The sequence below is a fragment of the Ceratosolen solmsi genome, unplaced genomic scaffold, assembly GCF_000503995.2.
Source record: "Ceratosolen solmsi marchali unplaced genomic scaffold, CerSol_1.0 scaffold10, whole genome shotgun sequence".
NCBI lineage: Eukaryota > Metazoa > Arthropoda > Insecta > Hymenoptera > Agaonidae > Ceratosolen > Ceratosolen solmsi.
The window spans coordinates 2,059,168-2,078,941 of NW_011948412.1; the positions used below are offsets into that span (position 1 = coordinate 2,059,168).

Genomic DNA, 19,774 nt, shown 5'->3' on the forward strand with positions numbered 1-19,774 from the left:
GAATATTATTAGTTACCGTGTAACTGCAAATTAGTCTGTTAGAAGCAGTTACAATTTATATGAAAGGAACAAAAAAAAAAAAAAAAAAATTATAATAATTGATATAAGAGTGTATTGCGTTACGAGAAATAAGAATTTAGCTAAAAAAATTTTCCAAAATATCTCAAGCCCGTAACAGTAAAAGACTTGGAATGGTGATCTATATTTATAAAGATTAAACAAATTTGATATGAACTAATTGTATGAAATGAGTACATTCATTCTAAGAATGGATAAATAATGGTATGATAAAATGCTGTAGAAATCTGTTGATCAATTTTGAATAAGAAATAACTAGTGATAATCTAATGCATTTATTTAATTAATACGAGATACGTAATTAATTAATTCAGTATTTGTGCAGAAGCGTTTTTGTTTTATTTTTCTGTGATTTTTAACTGCACTGATCTATGCAATGTTTCAAAACTGACTACATAGCACATACAGAATACTACCAAGGTATTGGCTAACATTTTTATTTCTACAATTGTTTACAGTTATTATAAAATCTATTGTAGACAATTAATTGTAAAAGTAACTTTAATGGTTTTCAATTAATTTAATATGTAATTAATTTATTGATTAGTTGTCAAGTAATCACGAACTTTTAAGTAACTAATAATCAATAGAAGAAACTGAAAAATTACATGTAAAGTAGCAGATGAATAATACTCTGAAATATTTTTAAGCAAATCTTATTTCCTTTTGTATATTACAGAAACTGGGAATATATCTTTTTAACGTATTGTCACTATAAATTACTACCATGACATTGCCATGAAACTATTACCACGAAAATTATAAAAATTTTATAGTATAAAAGAACAATGAATCGATTGAAAATAGTTACTAATAAAAAGTATAAAACATGTACGTATGAGAAAGAAATATCGAAAAATTTGTTGTAGCATATATTAACAAAGCCAAGTTAAATTTAAGAAGTAGAGATATTACTCGTACAAAATATTCGTAAAAATACTACATTTTTTATAAAAAGATCTATGGACAAATATCAGACTATATCCTGCACAAATGTTTTCAGCACAAACATGTTATCCCTTTTGAAGTTGAAGCATATCCCTTCCTTACATTACTTGAAAAAGTCAAGCTAAATTTTAATGACGATTTTTTAATGTGCTCAACTTCTGATAAAGTGCAAGGTTCAAAATCACTGCTAGGCATTAGTAGTTTAAGAAAAGAAATTATATTTTATAACATATTAAGATATTTCTAATTATTTGTAATTGTATACAACTGTACAGAATTATATGTAATTATATACAGGATGCTTAAGAGAATGGTTGATAAAACACTCTTAACAGAAAAAATACTAATAAAGTCTATAAATATTTTCATTTAGTCGATAAAAAAATCAATATTTTTATAAAAAACATAAAACCATTTTTTAGATGTTGAAATACATATTAAAATATGAATAAAAAGGGATAGGTTTATGTTATAAGTAATTAATGATCAAATACAATTTTTTTTTTTTTTAAACTTTAATTAATTCAAAGCTCTGATGTTTAAGCAGGCCATGAAATGATAAATTTTTTAAATAATTGTGATTGCCTAGCAGTGATTATTTTCATAAAAATTTGTAAAATTTTAGGTCGATATAATCTTTATATAATCATAAAAGCATTTATTGCTCAAATGCACGTTCATATATTATTGATTTAGCAAAGTCAATCATATTTAAAATAACTTAACATAAATAACATTGGTAAAGACTTTTAATGCACGGAAATACGCCGAATTATTAGGAACAAATAAGAGTATAATGTAGAATTGCTTTATTAAGAAATAATTAAATTCGATTTACATTAACGTTGAAATTTTTTATACATTTTATTAAAATTGCAATTGAAATTACAGAATTTAAAATAGCAAATAAGAATATAATGATTATTATTTTGAATATCTAAAAGGGAATACACAAATATATTGTACAAAAAATCAGACATTGAATTATTAAAAAAGTATTGTTTTTAATAGGGTAATTTCATTTTCTAATTAAGAGGTAAAAAATATATTCTCTGCAAGAATTAAACACTTTCTAAGTCAAAGATTTTATGAAATGAAATTATATCGTATTTTATTTGCTATAAAGAGTTATTTTTATATATTTTAATTTGCCTTCAACTGTATATTTTCAAAATATACTCTACATATATTGAAATCTCTAAAAATCAATTACTAATTTTATAAAGTATATTTATTGTCTTAATTTTATATTAATATAACAGATATAATTCAAAGAGATAAATATTTGGTAACAAAAAAAGGTATTTTTACGAAAATGTGACTGGCTTTTAAACTAACTTAATAACTTTTCGATAAAATATGTTATGATTAAAGTCTTAAATTTAGTGAAAGTTTCCTATAATTTTGTTTTAACTCGGGGCCAATTGGATTTCTGCATTTAAATTAAATCATTGAAATGATATTAGATACACCATTTATTGCAAATTCAGTATTGTCTTCCCATAAAAAAAAAAACAACAAACAAGATAGTATCTATACTCGAACCGCTTTTCGATTTTGCGATGTAATAGTGTATTGTAAAACGACTGCCACTCTTAACTAAACCTAATGAGCGAAACAGAAATATAATAAAGTATAAATTAAAGATTTTTAAATATAAAAAGTAATATATGGTAGAATTTGATACGAATAAAACCAAAATCTAAAGAAACTGGATGAAAAAAAAAATGTAATTAGTTAAATAAATAGATATGAATTATTTTCATTATTGCTTTTAAAATTTATGCAACTACGTTAATTTTATGATTATTTATCCATTATTTCGAAAAGCTATTTAAAATTAATACTGAGAGTAATTGAAATATCCTTTTTGTAACCAATATTCAAAAAATAATCTATATAGTTATTAGTAGTAAATAGTAAATAGTCAAATGAATCACGGGATATATATTTTATCTGATTCTTTTGGTATTTCGTAAATTTTTCATTAAATGATTATTCGACATATTATTTTAAAATAAAGCAAGACAAATATTTCTATTATACTATTAAATATTCAAAGATCATAGATTTTTAATGTTGATAACGTATAAATATAAAGATATTTAAAAACTTTTTTATTAATAATTTTTATTAGAATGGAATTTTATTATATTTCATTTTACATTTGAACAATACTCATTTATTGTATGAATCGAGTGAATTTATATGTAGCATTTGGCATAAATATATTATTACAGCGCATCTGAATATAGACTATGATTGGCGTGCATTTAAAGCTAGATCATGAGGTTTGAAAATATCGTTTGATGTATTGCATTAACATATTCAATTACTTGCAAAAGAAATCAAGTCTTATTATTGAAATTATTGAAATTTTTTCAGATTTTCTATATTTGATTATTAAATTTTAATTTATTTTAATGATAATAAAAAATGATTCCATTATTCATGAGATTTATAATAATTATTTAAAATTGATTGTGGTAATATCGTAGTAATATTTTCTTATAATAAAATTATAAATTTTTTTTTATTAAAACTTGTTACACTAAAAATTGCAATAATTTTTTTAACAATAATTGAGCATATGAAATATAACATTGTCATAGGCTATAACAATAGTTGAGCGCAAATTTATCCCAGAGCCATATAGAAATCAATTCTTACATGCATTTGCTATCGAGATATAGGTGAAAATTACAGCAGTCGAAGTTATTTAGAAAAAAAATCGATTGCATGCTATGATACATATTTATAATTGTATCGAGTCTTTTTGCAAAATAACTTTTCCGCTTTTTTCCAAAGGAAACTAGAAAGTTAGTTGGGGGATAGGAAAAGAACAAATTAAATAAAAATAAATGACTATTTTTGCTTAAACCAAATAAATATAGTGAATTTCGTGGATTATTAAGAATATTTTTATCGGAGGCATTGAAGCCATTTGTTTAAGAATTGTTGAAGACTTTGTAAATGTTCGGTGTTGGTGTTATCAATAGCGGCGTTTATTCTTCTCCAGAGACTTGCTCTAAAAGTACACTATCTAGAATTGACTCAATCAATGTACTTCTTGGATTTTTCTTTTGTAGTATTGACTGAACGAAGTCACAATTCATATATCGGAATTTTTTATTAACTACGAGTTGAAAAATATAAGATTAAACATGAGTAATCCTTTGGGATTTCGCTTAAAGATTGCAGAAATATTTAAACTTTATACAATTATTATTTTCTTTAATTGTTCTTCAAATGTAATTGTAGCAATGAAATTTTCAATTAAAATTTTAAGAATATTTATATTCATTAATGACCATAGGCAGTGACATTTTACTGTAATTATAGAGCGACGTTACATGTTAGTTGTGAAAAATTTATTAATTTCTAACGCATTAATAACGCAGCCAACCGAAGCCTCTGTTGTTATTTAATGATCTTTAACGTTCGCAAGGACGTATTTGGTCTTTATTGGCCTGTAACTCCTATTAGAATCGTCCTTCACTTCTGCGTTAATGATAACACCGTCCTTGCTTCAATAAATGATGAAATTAAAGGAAATGCTGTATAGAGACTAAAACATGGATAACGAGTAATTGCAGCATAGCCTACCATCGATTATATTTTTGTTTAACTTTTCTATATTAGATATGGTGCTTGAAGTTGGTTTTCGATTGTACGTATTCAGTTGAGAAAAATATCATATACACACCATCAAAATTGATCGTCGAAGCGTATTGTATTCCAAGATATCACATTTGTATTATTTTTACTTTGAATAACACCACAAAGTCATCGCTGCCACGAGTAAGACAAGTTTTTATTATAACGACTGTACGTACTTTCAGCAATTTGATCAACACATTACCATTTAACGTAGTTTTCATCAAAGAATCTTTTATTAAAAATAATGCCCCGAATGAATACTCACTTGTAAGATCATGCAAGCAGGTGTAATTCAATATTGGATGTCCATTACAATCATAACCGAGCGAGTACATAGTACATTATGCAATGTCCATATTTACAACTGTACAATTAGAAATGGAAAAAATCGTGTTTAACGAACTAATGTAATCCTCCTCCGATATAATTATTGTCGAAATTTGAAGACAAATTAATATTCGACTTGATCGCATACAAACAACAAGGCGTCACATCCCTGAAAAACTTTAGCTGACTATGTATTTTGTATTTATAATTTTGTCATAGCAGCTTTATGGTTTAATAGCGGCAATTCTAACGAATGAATATAAAAAATAATGACACACGGCGCAATTATATTATGCAATAACACAAAACAGGGTTCGAGAGAGTCCATTGCGAAAACTCCTGCCGTATTTAAATGCGCTATGTGCTAATTACCGTGAGTGTATAATGAGTATGTATCGATAGTAATATTGTCTTAGAAATAATGCCTTAAGTTTACTGTTGCGTTCCGTGAATTTTCAAGCATGACATCCGCTATATAATTTGATCAATGCAAAGTAGTTATTTATTTAAAAATGTTAAAGGTTTCTTTGAACGGACGCAATACCGTGTCGAAGATTTCATTTTCATATTTTTTCCGCAGATCGATATTTATTCGTTGGCCACATCATTATGGAACTTTACACACGAAAATATTAAGTTAATGGTATATTGATTGATATTGGAAAAAATTTCACGACGCATCTGTGATATAAAGGCAGACCTTAAATTACGAGTTGCGACTTTACGGGACGAGGAGAAAGGATGGATGAGTCATTGAGGGCAGCGTCGGTCCACATTTCTTATTGCTTCGAGATATAAATTATTTTAATTGACGCAATACGCGTAAAAACGTTAACTGTTTTGCAAACATTTTGTTTTAATTACATTGGCATTTTGTGGGGAAACTGGCGAAATCGTAATAAGTCAATTTTATTTCATAAATATATTGATTTTAATTACAAAACAACATTTTATCTATTTCGATACTTTCAATTCGATAATTCATAATAATTTTTGCACTATCCCAAATATTTGAATATGGACATCATTGCAATTCATAAATCTACTACGCGAATATTTAAAATTGAATAAAATGATAGTCATAAACAAGAACCAAAGTATTTCGGAAATATATATTTATGCATAAATAAATAAAACACAGTCCGAAAGTAATTTAAAAATAATTTGATATTTGACGTATCGTACATTGATGTATCGTATAATTGTATTTAAAAGCAACAAAGGTGGGGCAACAAACTGAAAAAATTATAATACAAACTTCGGCATAGTCGTGTAGATGTCATATACAACACAACTTGCTGTCTAATTTGTTTCTAGTTTCTTTTAAATCTGCTGTGCAAATTCTTATTTTTGAATTTTACAAGGATGTATGTAGTATTTTTTAATACTCGCACGAGTAAATGTACGTGTAGGACAAAGCGAACGCACGAAAAATGGAGATCCGACGTTTGGAAAAAGAGATCCCGTGTTCTTTCTTGTTTTCATAAAGAATAGAAAAAAAATATAAGTTGGTTAAGGGTTCAATTAATAAGATTGATATGCTGTCATTATTGTTTATGTACCAAAGTTTTTTTTTTTTAATACGTTAAGTAATTTAACTATTATTTTGTAATATTACTATAATTATTATGTCCATATGGAGATAAATATATTATTATGTATTATAAGTACAAAAAATACTTTTTCATTTTGAAACTCGTCTATTTACCTTTTGTTCTTGTTCAAATATCATAAATTTTTACTTAACAAATATAAATACTAAACAACAATCAAAACTTTTAAAAGTGTGATTAAAAAATTTAATATTATATTATTTCTTAAATAAGCACGTGACATAATTTTTAATTAATTGAAAAAAAATCTATATGCTACGTTATATTCTCAATACTTTTTATTGACTAATCGAATGTTTTGAGTCATAATTAAAATAAAAACGTCGGTATATTTTATAATTGAATTTAAAAAGTTTATTTTTTAACTGCTATTCATATCAGATATATACATGACTGTAAGAAAAAACATCTTATATAATATAATATAATTAAGTTGAATAAAAATTATAAAAAGAACAATAGTTATTATGGATCCTTTTAATACAAAAATGCTATCAATGCATATAGAACTTGAGTTTTTATATAACTGTTACATAAAAAAGAAATTTTTCGTTTTGTTCGGTTCGTGCTTTAACGTATATTTACAACATTTTGTAGTCCAGCTAACGAACACGAATGCAAAATTATATTTAATATTAAACAATGACGAAATGTTTCTGCACTAATGCAAATATATATGCAGTTTTCAGTAAACTATTTAGTAGTTTTTAACTAACATTGTTAAAAAAATAAACGAACATTACAATATAATATTTAAAACACAAGTAATAGTTAATCAAAACCAAAACTTGCTTTCTAGATTTTAATTTAATCTACGTTAGATATAACTTAGGTACCACATAAAAAACTTATAGCAAATATGCAGTTTACGAACAAGGGACAGATCTTTTCGATACAAGACTAACAAGTGTTGTGGCCTACTGTTACAGAGGTATCATTATGACATCTTCAAAGTTTAGCCCTTAAGATTGTTTATGTTTGGTTTAAACACCAAGATTACAGTATTTCTTTTTTAATTTTAGTATGATTTTGACATGATGAAAACTCGACATTATATACCAATAAATTTAGTAAATTTAATTAGCTACATGTAGAGTCAGGCAAAATAAAGAAAAATCATCTATTGAGTTTTATTATTTTTATCAATACTTTACTTTTAATTAATTGAATGACTTTTGAAAAAGTGTAAGAATTTCTAAAATTAAATTGTAGAAACTTACTGTTATCGAACTTTGATTTTTGCATTTTATTATAACAATCACATTCTTCTATACTTTAATACTTCATATTGTATGAAGATATTTTCTCCGCTCGAACAATTGATTCCTATTTGAGCTTTAAAGAAATTAAAATTGATAAATAAAATTTTATTGAGTTGTTAATTGAATAAACTCAAATTATATTTATAATACAAAGTGTACATTTCAAAAACTTTGAGGCAACTGTAGGCCAATAATAAATAACCACCAAATCGACAATACTCATTAATAATTATATTATTATTATATTATTATTAATAATAACAATAATAATAATAACAATAACGCCGGTAAACTTTTGAAGGATTTAGCAATGCACTAAAATTAAAAAAGAACTTGTGAAGTTTAGTTTCCAATGAAAAAGCACTCAATAGAGAACATATTTAAATGTACATCATTTCAGCCATGTGCGACATTTTCTTTGGAATATGAACAAATTCTTCAAAATAACTAGCAAGTTCATCGATGGTCACGTCGCAAGGTGGCGGTGATATTCGTGCTTGCACCGAACAGGTATTTGAACTCGAAGACTGCTGCTGTCCACTGTTAAGCGGGTTTTGTGGATTTTCCATCTGACAAGTCAATCTTTTTAGGCTTGGCATGGTGTTGCTTCGAGCTCGTTGAAAGCTGTGTGTCTGATAGTTCTCAGTGATGCTGGTGTCATCCTTAGCCTGTCTAATCGTTTGGCTAATGTTAAGAGATTTAAAGTCTTTTGTAACTGAGCCATGACCAAATGTCTTGTTCTTACTGAAATTACATATATTACATACATTACAAATATCAGGAAAAAACGTAATATTAAATGTTGATGTAAATGATTAGAATCTGTCAACACATTTTGGTAGTGTACGTTGTTCAGTAATGTTCAATGTAATAATTCATAATATTTCTAATCATACAACTAACAGAGATAGTTATAAAACAATTATTTTTGGACTTACTGAGAAATACTGAGCTTACAAGCCTCTTCAAGAAGTGTACTTGCCAAATTATCACTCAGGCAAGTGGGATCAGAATTGCGAAGTTTGAGAACAGCCTCTCGGATTATGGAGTGTTTCTTGGGTTTGTCAAGTGCCAGAAAACCTCTCCTTTCATCCTTTTTGGATGGTTTGAAGTTCGTTGTAGTTTTTATGCCCCTAGGGCTCTCAACAGGCTGTATCGATGTGTTTGGCATGGATCGTCGCCGAAGCTTACTAACACCCTTCCTATAAAACAAAATAATAATGTAATTTCGAATGAGAAAAGTAAATAGTTTTTAGGTTATGTAATTAAGATATTGAATTATCAGGTAACAATGTTAAAACAACAGACACATAAAAATTGAGATATCAACATTTAGATTACTCTTCCAATACTATATTTTGTATTATAATACATTGAATAACACATATATAATTTAATTATTAGTAGCTATTACTAGAAAATACAAAAATATTTTAATTTATCTAACAGGAATATTTTGTGAAAGTTAAAATATAATTTTAAAAGGTAATATATCAAATTATTAATATAGTTGTTTAATCCCTCTTGTTATCATGTAAAAATCTAGTATTATATTGATTTAAATATTAATTTATAAAAAATTAACATTTCATTATATTTTACTGAATTTTACCAAATGAACTTTATAGATTAAAAATAAAAATCTTTATAAAATTCATTTACTTATTGCAAATTAAAGCAAATTTTAGTTATTAGTTCAAAATTTCAATACTTTGTTTCAATGATTGTTTTCAATCTTCAACTTGAAATTTTGAATAAATAAAAGATAAAGTACGTGTTAAAAGTTTTTAAAAATTATAGTGTCGGTTATAACAAAAGATAAATAGTCGTAATTAATTTATTAACATTAATATTATTAATGTCACAAGTAAGTTAAGAATAGGATACATTAACAAAAATTTATTCAAATTAATACAGCTATTTGAAGAAAATTTACCAAAAATATTAGTAGCCGTAACAGCGATTTGCGGTGTGGCCTCCACTAACGGCCCAACTCCCAACGATAACACATTCTCCCCAGTAACGCTCCTTTCTCCAGGATCGAAAGTCACGCACTCCCTTGTCTACCAACCCCCGCCCCCAATCAGTTCTAACTCAACTTTTTACCGACGATTTTCACGGACGTTCAAATCCGCGCAACGTGGCCATTGGGCAGCTGAGTATTTGGAATGCCCAGTACTGCCAAGAGAGCTATTTTTATCCGAAAGATTAAAAGCAAGAGGAGACAGACGCTTGGATATCATATGCCACCACCAGCAACACCAGCAGTGGAAATAGCAACTACACCGAAGCCAATGAATAATCCAAATGTGCTCAGCTGTGCTCTTTCGTTCGATCTCCAAAACAAACGACCTACCCGTCTGCTAGACTCGTACGCACGAGTTACAAGATCCAATAGAAGCGGGACGGACACCGAAGAGCGGCGGGAATGAATCGTTTGGAAAAAAAGGGGAGGGGGATATACGCTTGCGCGAGTGTCACGACTATTAGATAAATACTCACGAGTGACAGCAGCCAGGGGAGAGCCAGCAGTCTATCTCGAGCTTCTCCAGGCTGGCTGGCAGTAACTCCTCCGCCATCCTCGTAGCGATCACCGTGTCAGGACTCACAGGCTGCGACCGTAGCATTGCATCGTTGTCCCGTTGGGGAAGCACTTGCTGAGCTTCCGCATAACCCTCCTTCCCACGGCCTTTCTCTTCGTTATCCAAGGCTAGAGGAAGGCGGATCCTTTGTAAGGAGGAGAGCTCGCGGTCACACGACGGCACTCGATGCAGCTGACCCGATGCGACCAAGATGATGCTCTACCTCCTCCTCCACTTCTACCGACACTTCCTCCACCTCCTTTCCCCTTGCAGGTTAGGATGTCGTAGACACTTCGGGCGCGCGTCGTCGACCCGATTCTGACGGATAACAACTCGCGTGGATTCAAGCAAAGCACTTTAGCCTACCACGTCTCTCTCTCTCTCTCTCTCTCTCTCTCAGCCTTTATATTTTGTCTGTTTGTCTCTATTCTCTCTCTCTTTATCTATCTATCTCTTTATTATACCTCTCGCTCTCTTTCTTTCTCTCTCTATTTCTCTGTCTATCCATGCATCTATCAATCTCATACAGGCACTGAATTTTCAGAGATTGAGCCTACGTACTGATCGGTTGGTTGGCTTTCTTTCACAGGAGACAATATTCTCGAACTTTGTCAGCTTGTTGTGCCTCTTCGGATCATCGACGACTCGTCTATCACGTCTCCCGACACATACGAAGGCATTCGCAAGAACTCTACGCAGCTCGCTTGCCTTTACGTCAAATTTTTACGATGCACCAGATAACGCGTAGTAAATAAACAGACAACTGCGCGCAACTGCCATCTTGATCCGCGGATGGCGCGACGAATTTTCCGGAAACGATGAAATGACGAGGCCTACTGCTCTCTCCCTCCCTTCTATCAGCCTCTCTTTCCACGCCCCGCGAGCATCGTCAGCACCGCCACCAACACCACCACCACTACCTTCTCTTCCTCCTCCTCCGCCTCCTCGTCCAGCTGATCGCCCGTTCCTATGGCCGTCACGCGAGATTAGTACGATTAATCGTCGCCACAAACGTCGTTGCGCCATTGTCGTGAGAAATGCGCACAACAAAGCGCACGCGCATTTGGAACGGCGGATATTTTAATTTATGTCCGTATAGATATAAATCAATGAAAGTTATTTCTCGCATGTAAATGTAGACGTGCATTTTACATGATTGAATAAACAGAGATATTTTTATACCGTAACTTTATACGAACCTAGTTAACTTTAATAGTAATTACTGTTTCTTTCTGGATGTTTAAATTTTGTAATTAATACTATAACGACAGTTTCATCTAAACCTTTAATGAAAAATATTTGTACGTGCACTGAAAAGAACGAAAAAAGTAAATCGTATGAAGTATTGTTTGGAAAAAAAGTTAAATATTGTAATACTAGTCGATTCACAATTGTTTCGGTTATGTCCTGATATTTCTCTAAAATGAATAATAATGATTATAATTTACACAGCTTTCAAATAGAAAATAGTGTTTAATTATAATAGCACATCGAACGATGTGCTACTATAATTATGCATTCTGAGAATTCTCACTACTGAGAACTACAAGAGTATTTTCTTTTTAAAAATACCATAAATTTATAAACTTCTGCATCAATTGAAAAAAAAAAATGGAGAGAGAGAATATAGAAAATAATTTTTATTAAATTTCAAGTGTGACACAAGTAACGTCATGGATTAATAAAAATATACAGTAGAGACAAATACTCTTTTGATGAATTAATAATTTTAATATATAAAGTAGTAATTAGTAATTAGTAATTAGTAATTAGTAATTTTAATACATAAGAACAATATGTAAAGTAGTAACAATTACATAAATCAATATACCTTGGCAAGAAATATCGATAAATTAAATTTGTACTTGGATCATCATTCCACTTATTGCCATTTCTCTCTCTCTCTCTCTCTCTCTCTCTCTCTCTCTCTAATTCCCTCTTACTTTTCTCTTTTTTTTTATTTTATCCTTTCCACACGAGCGTTCTTTAATCATATTCTAAATAACATATTGGATAATACCAATTAAATGACCAGATTGATGTCGATATCTATGGGAACTCAGTAATAAATTGTATTTTTGTTTAAACTTAATGTAGTTTTTATAATTTAATGTTACAATATTATATTTAATATTAACATTTCACAAAATTTATTGTTGCTATTATTGTTAAGACTATTTTAACTGTACAAACAAAACATAATTAAAAATTATAACTATTATTACATAGAAAATTTATAATGAAATTGATGGAAATACAGAAATAAAATTGAATATGCAATATGACAGAAGGAAATTATAATATCAAGACTATGCTAGAGATACTAAGCTTTGCATAATAAGTAAAACAATTCAGCATTGTAAAACAAAATATTTACTAAAAAACTTCTAAGTACATTGTAAAATATTAGAAAGATTGAATAAAATAATTAAATAAGTATATGTAATAAAATAAAAACTATCTAAATTTTCCTAAAAAATAACGCATAAAAAAATATTTACATTTTTGAAAATATACTTGTTTATAGTAATGTTAATGGATTTAAGCGAATCAACACGTCAATCATTCATAATTAAGCTACATTTTTATTAATCCTACTGTTACTCACATATTCGAACTATGATACTTTATTGAATCGTTCATTAATCAAATTGAAGCAAACAATTTATTGTAAGAACTCAATGCACATACAAAACAACTAAACAACGGCTCTTTGCTCAACTTTTTCTCTTCGCCCATCTTTCTTTTATTTTAGTAAAACAATTACATGATGCAATTGAATGGTTTATACATAATATAAACTATATTTCCTCTAGGAAATTAACTCCTGAAAACCTTCATTGCAATTATGTGGCTAGAAATCACAGGAGTCGACCGTCATTCGGATTGGAATCGGTGACGTTTAAGTCAATAATACCAACTTTTAAATTGATTACGTTACTCTTATAAATGACGCACAGAAATTTGTCGGTGACTATTTATATTTATCCAGCACACATCATTTAGAATAATATTCAAATATAGATATTGTTAATACTTTTTGTAAATTCTTAGTTTTTTATTATTGTATAGCAAATTCCATATTTATTTCTACTTAATGATATTGAATATTGAATTAAGATTAAAAATTTTAAATGTGCATTATAAATATTTTAACTGAAACTCATATAAGAGTAAATTAGAAGTTTTAGGTTATGTAATTGAGATAATGGAAGACTCCTCTATTTCTACTTTTAAAATAATCTTAGGTATTTCTTTCATTTAAGTCTAGAATTCTACATTGAAATAATAAATTACTATTTTTATTTTAAAATTATTTCTATTTTTACTATTAATTTTAAAATTTTGTCAATTATTTAAAATATATTTTTATTTATTATTTGAAACTTTGAATTTTTTTTACATTTATTTCTGTAAATGTAATTAATTAAAAATTTGTTTACAGCCTTAGGTTTTGGAATTTTGCATCGATGGCATGTATCAACATTATTTGAAAATGAAAGACATTTTTCTCATCTGTCAGAATTGGAAAGGGAAATGTCTTTTCGAACAGAAATGGTAATTTTATTAATGATAAAAATCCTTTATTTTCAGTTTACATAGTTCATTTTGTTTTTACATTCAAATTAAATAAATGAAATATATACTATAATTGTTTTTAGGGATTTTATTATTCCTACTATAAAACTCTGACAGAATCTGAAAGTTTTTTAGAAGGTATGGATAGAATAAATCATGATAATCTTTCACAATATCCACAAATTACCAATGCAGAAAAAAAATATAATCTTGTTCCAGAGGTATTTTATTTTTTTATATTGTATTTTAGAGTTAATTTTTTATAGTTTTATATAACTTTGAAAATATTCTTATATTAATTTTATACATGAATCATTTTAACAAATGAAATAATGTTTTATTTGTTAATATCAATCTTATTACTGAATAAACATTTATTAATCCATAATCATAAAGGATAATACTTTTATTAATAATGTATCTGTAATTTTAGATCAATATTGCTATGTTTTATCATATTCTAAAATACTTGGGATTTATGCCAAAGCCACTTTGTTGGCAGGTGAGGAAAAAAAAATTGTTTTTTTCAACACTTTTAGTATAATTATTAGAAAGTAAATTGTATATAAATTCTTTTAATCTAATTTATTCATAAATTGAAAAAAATTTATATAAATATTTATGTTTAAGATTGAACGAGATGAGGGCTTATCTGTTATTATAAGTTGCGAAGGTCTAGGAGTGCCAATGTACTTTTATTTAGAATTTGTATGGATATTTACACTAGTTACTGGAGCCATAGTTTTCCTTTACTCTACAAATCTCAGTGGCTCTATTTCAGGAGGCTTAATAGCTATAGCTTCATTTTTCTTTAATCACGATGAGTGCACCAGGGTACAATGGACTCCTCCTTTACGCGAAAGCTTTGCTTACCCATCACATCTCTTGCAAATGTATATTTTATCAATGATCTTAAAAAGAAAGAAAGTGCCACAACATTTTAGTGAAAATTCCGTTTGTATTTTTTAATATCCATATAGTAGAAATTGCAAATAATTATATAAAACTAAGCTCTAATGTGAAATCTAAAGAATAAGTTTATTAATTTATTTTAAATTATTATTTGTAAAAAGAAACAAGAATGTTACTAATTTATTTTACCAGAGCATATCTTTTGTATAATATTGCTTGAAAAATTTTGTTTTCAAAAATGTTCTAAACTGTTGTATTGCCTTTTACAGGATCTTGTTATATTAATATCTTTTTGCTTAGTGAGTTGGCAATTTTCACCATTCGTATTTATAACTCAAACAATAGCTATGCTCATTCTTAAATGGTTAAGAATAATAGATAATAAAATGTATTCATACTATTTTATGATACACCTTTTATCAGTTGGCGTATCAATTATTATAAAAAAGAGTTTTTTTTTATTAAATTCATTCCATTTAGCTTTGTTGGTTGTGAGTTATGGTTGGTCAGAATTGAGTCGCGTTTTATCCCATAAATTTGATTTCAGAACACTCACACTTTTAGAAATAACTGGTACTCTATTTTTTACAAAATTATGGAAGATATTATTTATAAATTCGTCTGATTATGAACACATCGTTAACATACTTAGATCGAAAGTCACAAATTATAAAGATTTTCATACAATGCTTTATACATGTGCAGCAGAATTTGATTTCCTGAAATATCAAACGTATGAAACTCTTATCAAAACATATCTACTACCCACTTTCATTCTAGCAGGTGTTTTGGTTCTTTATTATTGGTACAGAAATCTTCAAACGCAAGGCTTTCCAAATTGCATAGAACCAGATATAGCATATAATATTTTGCAAACTGCAGCTTTCACTATAATGGCAGTGTTTATTATGAGATTGAAATTATTTATGACTCCACACATATGTATATTTGCTGGACTAGCGTGTAGCAAAAGATATTTGGATAAATTAGGTATTAAGAAGGAAATAACACAACGTATGCTTATTACACTCGTACTTGCTATTATGTCATATAATGGCATACAACGATTTATGAAACAGCGAGAAATTGTTGGTAAATCGTATACAAGATTTTTGTATTAAAATAATTTTATGCATAAATTTAAATATTAAATTATTTCAGGATTTATTAAATAGTAGATTTATTTATTTATATAAAATATAAAAATAAATGAATAATGTAAACGAAAATATTAAATAGTAATTTTTTAAATTAAATTAATAATACTCGCGTTCTTTAATATTTCCTGTTATGTTAATATTATTAATGTTCTTTATTAATTCCTTGACAGTTTATATAAGATACTTTTAATTTTAATATATCTTTACATCTCATTTAAAGGAGAGTATAGTAATGTAGATCAAGAAGAATTGTTCGAATGGGTACAAGCAAAGACTCCAAAAACAGCTGTTTTTGCTGGTAAAATGTCGTTAATGGCAAATCTCATGTTGTCAACAAGAAGGCCAATAGTGAATAATCCATATTATGAGGACAAAGAAATGCGGTAAGTTTAAATATCCATATATTTAACTTTATATATAAAAGGAATAAAAATGTGTGTTTGTAAAGTTTATATACTTATTTAAAAACATCTATAGCTTATTATTTATATTTTAAGTTAGTATCGCTGAACAAAAGCGACTGTTTAATTATCATTTATACAATTGGATATTTATCTATCAATTCATCTAACGATAATAATTTATAATTATCTTTTTAGCGATAGGACAAAAAAAGTTTATGAAATCTTTAGTAGAAAATCTGTTTCCGAGGTTCATGAAACTTTGAAAAAATTGCAGGTTGATTATCTTATTATAGAAGAGGCAATTTGTTACGGACGTGGATACTGGTAATTATTAAAAAATTTTTTTCATTTACAAATATGAAAGTATCGATAAATCTATAAATAAAATATATAATTTTAGATAAATTAAATTATCGAAATTAATTTAAACATATTTAATATTATTAATTAAATACCATATAAAAATTTGTTTAGACAATAGTTTTTTGCAATAATTATTGAATCTTTTTTTTACTTTCGAATATTTATATTTACAAGTATTGTGAAAAGGATAATATAAATTTCATAATTACTATAGGAAACCGGGTTGTAAAATGCTTGATCTCTGGGATCTAGATGATGAAGGAAATGCAAAAAAGGAAAAAAAAGTGCCTGTGTGTCCGATACTTTTCCGCGGTAATGCACATCCATTTCATCGAGTTTACGAAAATCGCAGTTACGCTGTACTGCAGCTGAACTATACCAAATATATAGAATATATACCAAATAATAATTTTTTATACACTGCGTAATTAAATTTTATTCTAAATAAATTATTCTATTTTCAAAATAATTATTAAGTTTAATTTCGTTTTATTTGTATCTATAGATTTTATTAATATTGTTTTAAAGTAGTTTTGATTTTAATTTGAAATATATTTTGTTTGAAGTCGATATAATTTATAAAATTAACTGTATAAATACTGTATTTATTGAATTCAGTTGCCATTGCAATAGTAAATGTTTAATGTTTTTTTTTTTAATTTTTATAATATTTTTATAATATTTCGTAATAATATAATAAAATTCGTAATCATTTTATTATAATGTTAGCTGTTGAAACAGTATTAAAAGTCTTCAAATTTACTTGTTTCATTACATATCGCGCAAAGACTATATATCTTATGATTTTATTAAATTAACAAGATATTTAATAGAAAATAATTTTTGTCTAAAATATTCATATCATTAAAATCGATATAAAAATATCAATATACGTATTTTATTGCAAATAACTTTAGTTAGTGAGATTTATTATTATTTTTACTTAATTTAATATTAATTAAAAAATTTTATTATGTTAAATTTATAAATTTATTTATAAGAGTAATTGGAATTGTTTTATTTTAAATTTGTTATATTATATATAAGCTAACTAGCGTTTGATCATGAAATTGAGAAATTTAATATTTTCCTATTATATATTATGTATACGGGATATCTAATATAAAGTAAAATATTTAACGATTTTTATGCACGGTTAATTTAGAAAGTTCTTTTTGCAATCATCAGATATAATTATATTATAATTAAAATGTTACTGTTTTATTGAGATATGTATATGTACCTCATGTTATTGGTAAGTATCTTTAATATTAATTTATTTAATACATATAATTATTGTCAATATTTGTTTTTTCAATATATAATAAAATATCTTTGATGTTTACGACGTTGAAAATGAAGCTACTATTAATAATTGTACAATGTTCTGGAATAAAAATTCAGTAGAATGCTAATTAAAAATAAAAAATTTCGCTTATAAAGAATTATTTTTATTCTATATTACTGTAAATAGCATGTATACATATAGAAATTTAATTGAAAAAAAATTAAATACTTATTTATTAAAGAATGTGAAAGTTACATTTATTTTATATGTTATATATTATTATTTTAAAGCAATTTTTTTTTGTTTTCTCATTGTACTTTATAAGTATATTTAGATATAAATCTATAATTTATATATATATATATATATATATATATATATATATATGTAATAATTTAAAATCTTCAAAAACTATGTCGATGATTTTTTTTTCTATAAAATCGTTATGCCAGTATATAATAAATTTAAAAGGTTTAGCAAGAAATATGAAACATAATAATTTAAAACTTTCTCAATATTTCTTACATCAAATTAGAGAGAAATTGGCTATATATAAAATATTTGTTTACTATTTTATTATACAATGAAGTTCTATTATTGTAACTTATTAAAGAATATTGCATTAGTTGTATCAAATAGAAACATATAATTGGTTTAAAATTGTTCAAATAAATCATTAATTAATAAATTACAAAACAATCAATTGAAGATTTAATACTGACGTGTAATACCGTTTGTGATTATTTATCTAACAAATATATTCTTATATCTATCTTAACTAATGGATTTTTAATTTTATAATTACAGAAGTGTTTGCAAGGGATTTAGCTCTAAAAGTAATTTATTTTATCGAATTCCAGCCATTGGAAAATTTTGATAAATGACATTTTTATGACACCTTGTGATTATGGATATATTATCCAATTGTGCATTTCATTTTCAACAGTTGTCTTTAAATTAAAAAACATATTCGCCAAATTCTCTGTTTCTCTTATTTTTGAAAATATATCACTTGCCTTTTACATTTAATATTTTAGTTTGTAGCAAGTATTTGAAAATGCCAGCGCGGAATAAATTTCAGCAATTGATATATACACAGGGGCAAAAAGGACCAACAAACATAACGCATTATCCATTTAACTACATAGAATTTTAATTGTTGTTCTAAAAAAGCGAGGACCCTTAAATTCAAGCGTCGGCGGACACTTGCGAGTTCTTGTTCTTTCTTGGTGTACTCGGGAGAGCGTCAAATTGAAAAGGTAAAAGGCAGCGCGAGGACCCTTGGCGCTGGCACCTTCACTCGAGTTCCGTACTGCTGACCCAAATACACGACAACGACGGCGACGGTGTTGGTTGCGGCTGCGGCTGATGTGGCAGCAGCAGTGGCGGCGTCGCTCCCCCGGTCGTCGCCGCACGGGATGTTGGATGTTGTTAGTCTGCCTTCGGCCGCGGGAAGCTACGTACTGCGATTTTGCCAGCGGTCGAATTTATTAGGCGCGCCCGGCGAGCCGTCGACGCGTTCGCGCTTCGCCGCAAATTGCTCTCCACCGTTGGAATTTGAGCCGCCGTTATTGTTATTGTTTATGTTATTGTTGTTA

At 27.6% G+C, this 19,774-nt stretch overlaps 2 protein-coding genes across 2 annotated transcripts; one reads left to right on the plus strand and one right to left on the minus strand.

Moving 5' to 3' along the window:
• Nucleotides 1-8,153: 8,153 nt before the first annotated feature.
• LOC105365854 (uncharacterized) lies at nucleotides 8,154-10,862 on the minus strand. The gene is made up of 3 exons (XM_011504152.1): nucleotides 10,391-10,862; nucleotides 8,827-9,090; nucleotides 8,154-8,632 (listed from the first exon to the last, which is right to left on the minus strand). Exons 1-3 carry the CDS (start codon nucleotides 10,513-10,515, stop codon nucleotides 8,269-8,271), a joined length of 753 nt encoding a protein of 250 aa, XP_011502454.1. The 5' UTR covers nucleotides 10,516-10,862; the 3' UTR covers nucleotides 8,154-8,268.
• A 2,718-nt stretch (nucleotides 10,863-13,580) lies between these two features.
• Nucleotides 13,581-17,532, plus strand: LOC105364157 (probable C-mannosyltransferase DPY19L1). The gene is made up of 10 exons (XM_011502026.1): nucleotides 13,581-13,718; nucleotides 13,916-14,028; nucleotides 14,133-14,270; nucleotides 14,483-14,551; nucleotides 14,680-15,003; nucleotides 15,231-16,053; nucleotides 16,342-16,504; nucleotides 16,721-16,849; nucleotides 17,103-17,308; nucleotides 17,507-17,532. The coding sequence occupies exons 1-10, from the start codon at nucleotides 13,679-13,681 to the stop codon at nucleotides 17,530-17,532; spliced, it is 2,031 nt and encodes a 676-aa protein (XP_011500328.1). The 5' UTR covers nucleotides 13,581-13,678.
• Nucleotides 17,533-19,774: the final 2,242 nt, after the last annotated feature.

Excerpts from the sequence above, each read along its gene's own strand:
- LOC105365854 (XM_011504152.1), bottom strand. The coding sequence starts at position 10,515 with ATGCTACGGTCGCAGCCTGTGAGTCCTGACACGGTGATCGCTACGAGG. Across the intron at positions 9,091-10,390 it reads TCCCCTGGCTGCTGTCACTC|GAAGGGTGTTAGTAAGCTTC; the intron begins GTGAGTATTTAT and ends TTTGTTTTATAG. Across the intron at positions 8,633-8,826 it reads TGTAAGCTCAGTATTTCTCA|TAAGAACAAGACATTTGGTC; the intron begins GTAAGTCCAAAA and ends ATGTAATTTCAG.
- LOC105364157 (XM_011502026.1), top strand. The coding sequence starts at position 13,679 with ATGGAAGACTCCTCTATTTCTACTTTTAAAATAATCTTAG. Across the intron at positions 13,719-13,915 it reads TACTTTTAAAATAATCTTAG|CCTTAGGTTTTGGAATTTTG; the intron begins GTATTTCTTTCA and ends ATTTGTTTACAG. Across the intron at positions 14,029-14,132 it reads TGTCTTTTCGAACAGAAATG|GGATTTTATTATTCCTACTA; the intron begins GTAATTTTATTA and ends AATTGTTTTTAG.